At 45.0% G+C, this 10602-nt stretch overlaps 1 protein-coding gene across 1 annotated transcript; it reads left to right on the top strand.

The window, feature by feature from the left end:
• The first annotated feature begins 6917 nt into the window (after positions 1 to 6917).
• Positions 6918 to 9252, top strand: LOC147422302 (uncharacterized). Its single transcript, XM_086503469.1, has 2 exons — positions 6918 to 7735; positions 8008 to 9252. Exons 1-2 carry the CDS (start codon positions 7517 to 7519, stop codon positions 8935 to 8937), a joined length of 1149 nt encoding a protein of 382 aa, XP_086359595.1. The 5' UTR covers positions 6918 to 7516; the 3' UTR covers positions 8938 to 9252.
• The last annotated feature ends 1350 nt before the right edge of the window (positions 9253 to 10602 follow it).

The raw sequence follows: 10602 nt of genomic DNA on the forward strand, positions 1-10602 counted from the left end.
TCCACTGGGTTCTCCAAATCTTGTTCAACTCCTTCTTTAATTCATCCTCTACTACTGCCTCCTTAGCCCTGTATTATTGCATAATTTCCAAGGCTATTTTGTAAGTCCTGCTTTTGATTTCACTTGCTTTTGCAGGAAATTTAGTTTTTGTCAAGACTGTCTTCAACCTCTTTGCAGGAAATTTCACTTGCTTTTGCAGGAAATTTAGTCTTTGTCAAGACTATTTCACTTGCTTTTGCAGGAAATTTAGTCTTTGTCAAGACTGTCTTCAACCTCTCTGTACACCATGTTGCATCGGTTCTACTAAGATTGAAATTTGCCTGCAAACACAGAGCAGCACTGCTGTCTACAAAAAATCCAAACCATGGTGAGTCAAGAAGAAAGCCAAAATAATTAGTCATGAAGGCTATGGATGGGATCCATGAGTTTTTTATGGTAAGACAGGCTTTCCAAATGTGCAGACAAGCTATGATCCAATATGTATAAAAGGCTTAGGAGAGATGATTAGATCTATGAGTGGCAAGCTGGTCCAAGAATTATAATCCTTCAACTTGAATTTGGAGATGTCCCTTTTGATTAAGAAGGGCCAATAACCTTGTGAATCAAAAGCTTTGACAATCCACTTTGTTACTAATTTTGTAGAAATCCTATCCAGGTTCAACAAGCCAAGACTCCCTTTGTCTTTGGGAAGTGTACAGAAGTCCCATCTGACTTTATAAATTTTTGGGTGTTCAGGGTCACACCCCCGGAGAAAGGTCCTAGCCATTGCATAGACCTTGTTCACTTGGTACCTGGCTAGCTATCAACATGACAAGAAAAAACTTAAAGAAGGCAACAAGTAATGATTCAAGACAAAAATTATTGAGGATAAGGAGGCTTGATGGTTTTGCCTTTTGTATAATTTCTATCTAAACTTGTTCATTACCCAATCCCATCTTTGGGTAAAAGTAACTCTCAAACCCATAGGAATCCCCAGTAGTCTAAAATTATGTCCATCTTCGATGGCCTTGCACCCTGCTTCAATGATAAACTGTGGAGCTATCCCTATAGACCCTCTTTTACTGTGATTGATAATTGAGCCACTGGCAAGACAGAAAGTGTTAAGGCATTTCCAAAAACATAAGATTGAATTGGAATTATTGCACATAATGGCATTAGTGTCATCTGCAAATTGTTGCAAACACAAATCCTTATATGCACTAGGGATCTTGATACCTTTTATGTTACCTTGTTCTATAGCATCCTGTATAAGCCATCCCAGAACATCAGAACAAATGGCATACATCAGAGGTGCAATGGACATCCTTGCCTTATGGACCTTCTCAAAGGAATAGGCTTTGTCAACTCCCCATTGACTGCAATTCTTGCCATGGCATTCCCAAATAACACTTGCACAAATCTTATGAACCTTTTCCCAAATCCCATATCAAATAGAATTTGGAAAATGAAACCCCAATTTGTTCTATCATAGGCTTTATCAAAGTCTATTTTAAAAAACTTGAAGTCAATTTCATTCTCAGCTGCATATTCTATGGTCTCCCATAAAGTAATAATGGCATCCACTAAACATCTTCCTTCAATAAAGCCCTTTTGTTCAGACAAAAGATGGAATTCATGATAGGGCTCAGTCTCCTTGCCAGGCACAAGGCAAAGACTTTGTAAATAGATCCCTAGGTCCTCCTCCCCTCCCCCGTTTTATGAACTATTTAACAACCCCAATATTAACAATAGTGGGAAGAGCTCCTAGCTTGATAGCTTCATGCCATATTTTCATCAGATAAGGAATCAAGAAGTCCTGATACTCCATAAAGAACTCATTAGGGAGACAATCAATGCCAATAGATTTTTCCTTTTTCATAGAGGAGATAGTTTCCTTCAACTTTCCCTTTGTGAGAGGCTCATCAAGCTACCTAGCAATTTGAGGAGAAACATTTTCTTTCTTATTTTAGCAATAGCAGCTCTAGCCCAAACTTGATCATCCCCTCTGTGAGGAGGAGAAGAGAAGATAGAAGAAAAAGAAATCCTTAGCCACCTTCAAATTCTCTTGATGAAAATTGGCTATTATATGATTTTCATCTTTAAGGAAGGGGATGAAGTCTTTCCATTTATTTCTTTTGAGCAGATTAAACATGCTTTTATGAGGCTTGTCAATTTTACCAACCCAAAAGTCTCTAGTCCAAACGAAGGCTTTTTCAACAGCCAAGAACTCTTCCTGCTGGAGTTGATTTTTTTCTAAAAGGGCAGAGGAAGGAGGACTATCCTTGGGAGTAGAGTTCTCTAAGTCATAATTTTTTTGAGATATCATCATTCTTCTTTTAGTCCTTATGTCCCTAGCCTTCTTCTTGAAATAAAAAAGGAGGGAATGAGATTCCTTAATAGTAGTGTCCCATGCCTTAAAGGTGAAGAATGTGAGGAAAAAGCTTTATCAAAAGCTTCATTGATTTTTTGTCTCACTATTTTGATGGTCAAGAGAGTCTGATCAATGTGGGGCCAACCAACTTTTTATATTCATTCTTCTTTGTGCAGCTCAAAAATAATAGGATAATGATCATATAATAGTAAAGAATTTTCTTTACTACAATTAACTTGCCAAAAATCTTGGAGAAGATTTGCATTCATACAAACCATGTCTAATCTAGCTGCTCTGAAGCACTCACCTTGTTGCTTGTTGGTCTAGGTGAAACCAGTATTTTGAGAGATGTCGAACAGCTTGTCTATCCAATGTAATGCCAGGGGCAAACCTAGGGGGGTCACGGACCTAGGCCAAGGGCCGGTTGCTAGGTGTGGATAGGGGATTCTAAATCTGGATGGCCAAGAGCCTACATAAAGGCTGGTACGATTGAGAATCCTCAAGGCAGTTCCTTGGGTTCTCACATTGGTATCAAAGCTCTTAGTTTTGGGGGGGAAAAGAGGGGGTGTTCTTAAGTTTTGGGAAGCTTTTGCATGCCTTTTGCATGCTCTTGCATGTCATGGAGTGGGGAAGAAGAAGAAGTGAGGAGAATTGGCTGAGCACAACAAGGGAGAGAAGGCTAACTCACACAAAACGAGGCGGAGTGACCCACACCAAATGGAGTGCCGAGACCCTCTATGGGTTCACTCTAGCGTCTGGGCCCTTTCTCGTTTCTGTGGCAGTGCCAAATTCTGCATACCCTGCGAGTTCTCTCTCGCTCTCTCTCTTTCTCTCCTGTGTGCTGCCATAGCCTTTGGGGAGCTCTTTTTCAAACCCAGGCAGCCAATATAGGGTACCTTGGCCACCCTAAAATAAATCAAGGGTGCATGCCCACCTGCCCCCACAATCGCACCATTAATAAGCTTGGCAAGTACATAGTTTTGGACACAATCAAGCTCGACACGGGCGAGTTCGCACAAACTCTTGTGCCATCAAAGCCTGACACTGTACAGATTTCTATAGAAGAAAAATTATTCAAGTGAGAAGTTCGAAGTACCTTGAGACTATAAGTTCCCCGTCAACCTAAAAAAAAAGTTGACAGAAGGGACACTTTTATTCGATCGAAGATTCAAATCACGGCTTTGTCTTTGTCGTCAGCCACTTATCAAGTCCTTCACAAGATTTTGACAAGATTTGCCAACAATTCGACAAAGTAACAAAGTGATCTTTTAAAGGTTGCGTCTTTGTTTTTTAAATTACTACCAAGGTTTGACGGTCTCTATTTGGCACAACCAAGCACAATAACTTCATCATCAACATCAACAATTATCTCCGATTTATCAAATAAATTTGCAAGGCTGATTAATTGCAATTATGGGGGGTCTTAGGCAGTTTGAAATTGTTCTCAATTGGCAGTCTCTTCAAGGTATTTCATGATTTTGATCTAGCAAACTATCCCTCATGGACCCCATGTTTGACTCTTTGGACATGGGGCTGCCTGAGAATCATATTTTGATTGTGAACTTTACTCAAGGGAATCAAATCCTCCTCCTCAGAGTGTCCTCAAAATTTTGGAGGATACCAACAATTTACCGGAAGCAAAGGAGTACGTCAAGTGCCATGAACTCCAAAAGTTTGATGACCGATTTCGCAAATTGGTCGTTCGAGTTCAACTGCTCGCTACTCAAGTGGAGCAGCTTACGGAGTTGATCACCTCATACGTCTCGTAAGATGTACTCATTATTCATGGGGAAAAGGTCGAAAAAGTTTTGGTCAACGTGGCCAAGAGAGCTTCCAATTAGAGAGTTTAAGAGAGCAAAATTGCTAAAGTTATGCACTAAAGCTGTTCCTGCTCCTGGAAGCAAAATATTTGTTGTCTTTAGTCCCTTTGGAGGAATTCTTCTTTGGGACCTGTTAGAAACCTTCATTATTATCCTGCATTAGTTCTTCTTGGGCAAGAATAGGTTTAAGGTCAGGGCAATCATTGATAAAATGACCTTGCTTCATACAGTGAAAACACAAATTATGCACATTTTTATAGAGCACTCTCTGCACGTGCAAACTTTTTCCAAAAGAATCTCTGATGGATCTTAATATCAGAATTAAGGTCAACTTCAATTAATAATTGAGGATCCCACTTAGGGTTAATCCCACCGCTTGATCTTTGTCCAAGGACTCTACCAACACAAGTTCCAATAGGTTTTAGCCAAAAGTAGAACTCTATAGGAAGCTCAAGAAAGTCTACCCAAACAGGAGCTTTAGTAGGTTAAGGACCTCTAGGGTTAAAGCCTGGGAACCAGCTAAACACAAAAAGGGGTTTTTTTTTTCTAATAAGCCATTGACCCTGGCTAACAACTTGTAAAGTAGTATCTAAGTCAACAAAAAAGAAGAGGTAATGGCTATTAGGGAGATACTGCACCTGAGTAACCCTAATGTTTTTATTTTCCCATTGTTGAGATATTCAAGCCTTGGCTTTCCAGAGAGGGCCTAACTCCATGGCAGAGGCCTATGACCACTCTGTCCTGCAATTGGCGATGCCATTGCTCCAACTCCTAAATAGGGATGATGATTCCTTCTTCCCCAAAGTCATTATCACAATCCTCACTCGGAGCATCTTGATCACCTTCTCTATAAACAGAGTGGCCTTTGTCTATAGGGGGTTGGAATGGTTCATGTTCTCACCTAAGATAGGATTGTCATTCACTTTGAGGTCATCTTGTATATTTTCAACCTGAAATCCTCCTTGATCCCCCCTAATCTCGCTGTTAGGAAATACAAAGCCCTTATTATTGAGATGAAAAAGGGAACGTTACGTAAAGTACCACCATTTTTTGAGACGGAAGGAATGCCAAGAGGACAAAGCAGATCCTGAGCAGAGTAGTTACCTCCTTGGGCGTGTAACATAGGTATGGAAGCAATCGTGGTGTAGATAAGGCAATGAGCTTGTTGTAGAGGGCCACTAGCGAACTGATTAACAACATCCATTGAATTTGGGGGGGGGGGAGGGTTGGGCATTGGATGGAAAAGAGGATTGGGTAAATAAAGGAAGAAAGGTACTCTGACCAGAGCTTCTAGAGTTAGGATTTCTGCTCACAGTAGAGACCATTCCATTATGCAAGGCCTCTTGGAGCTCCAAGGGGATGAAGACGATCAGAGGTCCTGAAGATCATGGGGGATGGGATCCAAGAGAATGATGAGATGCACGAAAAGCTATGTCCTTCTCATTCATTGCTCGTCCCTTAGCACGCCTTGCACTCACCTCTATCCTCTCCGATGGACACATTTTTCTACTATATATATATATATATTTTGCTCATGTGATTGGATTGAGATTGATATAGGGGTAAAACCCCCAAAAGGAGTCCGCCTAACTTGGCGAGTTGAATCTCTTGCACGCCGGATGGAAGCAAGTGGCAAGGTGCTCATTGAAAAGCTCTTGTCCACGCGAATCCGCAGTAAAAGACGCAGCTTTGGTTGTGGAGCGTAGCAAGAAACACGAGTAGGCAACTTTTTCTATGTGTATCAAAAAGTGGGGTGGGAAGCAAGCCACAATTGGGTGTGAAGAGGGCCGATGTGCCACAGGGCTTCGACCTCTTAGAATCGAACTGCCTGGATGCAAAGTTCACTGATGTAAATTACCCAACCACTCGAGCTTTCGTGTCCTCCAAGTGGTGCACTCACGTACTCATGGAGAGGCCAACTGCGTCCTCCCATCGAAGGACGGCTTTTTTTCGAGGGACACCAAAGCAACAGCATGTTGATACCGCTTGGCAACTTGAAGAATGTTGAAAAATTACCCGATTCCAGTTGTTATTTTAAGCCAAAAGGATAAAATAATCGGTATGTTCCAACACTAGTGCCCACTGCCATCACATTGCCGATTTCTTGTAGCATCTCATGATCTCTCTATCTCTCTCTCTCTCTCTCTCTCTCTCTGGTGTAGAAGTTACGACTCTATGCTCTAACCTTCGGTCAATCGGGGCGGTCCTTCAGAAGAGACTGCAGAGAATAGAGAGAGAGACGGTGGGAGCTGCGTAGGCTGTAGAGTAGAGTCTAGTGGCGTCTCACTCAAAATCTCTCTCCATTCGAACAAGATGACACTCTTTGCAGTACTGGCACAAGCGTCCAGCGGCCCCCCTCTCCCTCTCCCTCTCCCTCTCCCTGCCCCACTAGTAGGCTCTAGCTCAGCTAGTACAGTCTGGCACAGACGCCCTACTAGACTGTAGGACTCCGACTCATCATGAGGATGGAATCGTCGCAAGGGCCCGCGGGACACACACACACAACACTGAACAGAGGAGGACTCAGGAGAGAATTCTAAACTGCTCAGTGCTGGCAGTCAGTCTGGCAGGCCGACACTAGAGAGTAGTAGAGCATATAGAGAGCGACAACTTGTGAAGTTGTGAGAGACAGCCTACAGGTAACTTTTAGAGAGAGAGAGAGAGAGAGAGGTGGGGAGGGTGTGATTTGATGATGGTGCTGACCAGACCAGAACCTTCCTTCCCGTCTAGTGTTGAAGGATGGATTGGGAGAGATGACGGGCAACCGAAAAAGAGAGAGAAGAGAGGGACAGCCAAAGAAGGGGAAGAAGAAATCCTTTTCGTTTGCCCTGCTGCCCCCCCTTCCCCCTCGTTCTCTCTCTCTCTCATCATTTTATCAATCAAAATCAATCGCTAGCAGCAACAGCTACAGTACTCTCTCACTAGTCTCTCCTCTCTCTCTCTCTCTCTCTCAGGTCCTGCCTGTGCATTGCCCTACTCTCTCTCTCTCTCTCTCTCTCTCTCTCTTTGCCCTGCTGCATCCCCTGTTTCTCGCTTCTCTTCTACGATGCCCTTCCTCCTCTTCTCTTTGCCGGGCGGCTCTCTGCATCTCCCGCTGCCCCTGCATGTACAGAAGAGTACTCCCGTCTTCATCCTTAATCGCTAATGCTCATCACGTATGCACAGGCGCCCTGCTGCATGTTCATCCATGTGCCCCCCCCTCCTCGCATGCATTGTACCTGCAGCTTCGCTTGCCGCCAGCGATCGATTAGAGCTGGCCCGCCCCTGCTGCAGCTCTTCCCCTTCTCAGCGCTGCTCCTATAGCTGGCGCCAAGGAGGGCTAACAACTTGTTGATTCTGTGTTATTATGAAGTCTTCCATGGGAAAGCTGAGCGCGAGCGAGAAGGAGAAGACGAAGTTAAGGGAGCGCAATCGAAGGTCCATTACTACAAAGATCTTTCAGGGGCTGAGGAAGTATGGCGGCTACAATCTGGCACCGCGGGCTGACATTAATGAGGTGCTGCGCTGCTTGGCGGCAGAGGCTGGGTGGACGGTAGAAGAGGATGGAACGACATACAGGACGCAGGTATGTCACCCAATAACCGCTACCATAAAAGTTAGCGTGTCTTGTGAGAGCTTTTCCTGTAGCTTCAGTCACGTCTATCACCTGCCTTCTGCTCAATGTCATTCATGCCCTGCTACATGCGCCTGTACTATATTTGTGTGTAGTAGAATTTAGAAAGGTTTTCTTTCACTGCACTTTTCATCCTGTAGGAATTTGTTGCATTGCATGCCTGAGCTGAAATTCTTGCAGCCAGCCGTTACATTCTCTTCGCTTCTCTGTGATTTGTTCGGCAGGCTCCGACCGGAGGTGCATTGCGGCAATTGTCGGCCGGACGAGTGTCTTTCTCAGGAGGTAGCCTGTCAGGGATTAGCGGTCTCATGGGAAGTGTATCAGGAGGGGCATGCAGTCTATCAGGTGGAGGAAATATGCTGGGTGTAGGTGGCGGCGGCGGTGGGAGTGGAGCAGTAGGTCTAAATTCTATGGGTGGAGTTGGAGGTGCAATGAATAGTAGTGGGATGGGTGGTCTCATGTCAGTTGGAAATGGAATCTTCAGCCTACAACCCCTTGATGTGGGAGCATACCTTGACTCGCGCGGCGGTGATTGCAGCACAACCGCATCGCCTCGCCACCAGCCGGCAAGCAACAATAGCCATGGTAGCCTCTTCTCTCCACATCATCATCCCACAACAGCCACCCCCACCCCTACAAGCTCCATCTCTTTCATGCCCTCACCCTTTGCATCCCCTGCTTCCAGCGAAGTCTACCCCTCCTCTTCGCGTTCGACGACAACGCTTACCCCGTTGCTGCTCCCTACACACACTCCCCAACTGTTCCCCCCTTCCTTTCCAACCTACCAAAATACTGGCTACTATCTACCGACTGCTGTAGGCGGTGATACCGAGCCATCGCCGCCGCCAGAGCTTAAAGATGACCTTCTTGATGCCCTGCCTCTTGAGTATTGCCAGCATCAAAACCTAATAGCTGCGGCGGCTTTCGCTGCACGGGGGCAAGGGCAACACCAGCAACTCCTTTTGGAGCAGCAGCAGCAGGAGCAGGAGCGTGTGGCATCAATCTTTGGATCGGCGAGGCTGGGCAACGTGGCGCGCAATCCGAGCTTTCCACCTCTAATGATGCTATCGCAGCAGCAGGTGCATCCTTTCATGCAGGAGGCAAGGGCTTCAAATCACAATACACCATTGGGCTCTCCTCAGCATCATGGCTAGGGGAGCATGGCGCAAGCGCAAGGCGAGAAGACGAAGTTGGACAGGATGTGTGCTTGAGTGGGAGTCATTGTACCCCCTGTCAAAGCCATGAATTAGTCATCATTGTAGGCAGCCTAAGGGACCCAAAGGTCGTTTTGCAAGGGAGTACTTGAGCCTGACAAATTTCAATGCCATTGCCTGGAATGATGGCAACGCCTGCCGTCTCTGGCAACAGCATCACATTTACACATGAAAGTTTTACAAGAACTGAAAATGTGTAGCATGCCTCTTACGTAAAAAGCATTTTGTCAGTTAATTCACAAGAAGTTTTATGTGTGGAAGTGGGTCATTATAATTCTGGCATTGTTTTTTTTTAAATTCTGGCATTGTTTTTTTTAAAATGATCATTCAATCTTTTTGCTCGTCTTCAAGAATATCAATCTTTGAATTATAATATGATATCTTTTTCGAGTATCACGATGACAATGCCAAACCGGTTTTCAAGACTCTTTTGTGACTCAAGGTAGAAAAGCGTAGCTCCCCTTCACAAGAAGTTTTGAAATTCTCACAATAATGAAAAATGATGAGAGGAATTTGTGAGAGAAGCCCTAGAAGTTAGTGATGGGGTACCTTCATCGCCCTTGCTCTCGCCCATTGCCCAGTGAGATGACCTCGCCGGTCATCTCACTCGCTCTCAACCCCAATGCGAGAACCCCCAACATTTGGATGACAAGCGGACTTCCACATCACACTCTAGTGCACCTCAACTCCACGGCCGCCCATGCAAGTGAAGTAAACGAGATTCACCTACTCGATAAGTCTCACTTCAACCATTTGGGGCCTTTTCACTGCAACGACGATCAACTGCTGTATGAAAGTCTCAACAAGCTTCAAGCGGCGAGACAAGCGAGGCAAGATGCCAAGTTCTACAGAGTCACCCTCTACCAACACACCAGCAGAGCAGGGGTACATTTTGGGGCTGTTGAAGGCATTGCCACTGCACCCGCCTCTAGTGTTGCCGTTGAGTCTCAACCCAGAGGAAGTAGAGGCCATCATGCAGGAGGCTTTGGCAAGACTTCAGACGGTATGCCTCTGGTCATTTTATTCAAGTTCGCAAAACCCAAAACGATTTAGAGAGCAGAGCCCTCATAGGTCTTCTAGTTGGACCTTGTCCACTTGCCGAAGTGCTGAGAGGTTGAATTAGGAATCAATGGGGGGTGATAGGGGCGGAAGTAAAGACAATACAGGCCTTTGCACGAAAACCAATACGTATTCGTTTTCAAGAACGCAGACATGGCCTTTAGGGTTTTAAGCTCGGGTCAGTGGCTTTTGCGCTCCTCCCCTCTATGCCTATTCAAATGGCACAAGGAGTACAACGTTGAGAGAGACGCACTATCACTCTTCTCGGTGTGGGTGGAGTTCCCTAACCTGCCCTTGCACTTTCATAATCACATGAAGGCGATGGGTACGCAACTAGGCAAGGTCCTAGGAGGACACCCACGTAGAGAATACATCCCCTCTTGGCACTCGCAAGCCCTGATGGAGATTGACATCTCTGAGGAACTCCCTCAAGCAATGATCATCGCCCTAGATGATGGAGAAGTCTTTGAACAACCTTTGATATACAAGTACTTACCAAACGCATGTTTTCATCGTGGAACGAAAGGGCACTTTGTTCGTTACTGC

Source organism: Adiantum capillus-veneris, chromosome 27, assembly GCF_014529385.1.
Source record: "Adiantum capillus-veneris isolate H3 chromosome 27, ASM1452938v2, whole genome shotgun sequence".
In the NCBI taxonomy this organism is placed as follows: domain Eukaryota; kingdom Viridiplantae; phylum Streptophyta; class Polypodiopsida; order Polypodiales; family Pteridaceae; genus Adiantum; species Adiantum capillus-veneris.

Excerpts from the sequence above, each read along its gene's own strand:
- LOC147422302 (XM_086503469.1), top strand. The coding sequence starts at position 7,517 with ATGAAGTCTTCCATGGGAAAGCTGAGCGCGAGCGAGAAGGAGAAGACG. Across the intron at positions 7,736-8,007 it reads GAACGACATACAGGACGCAG|GCTCCGACCGGAGGTGCATT; the intron begins GTATGTCACCCA and ends TTTGTTCGGCAG.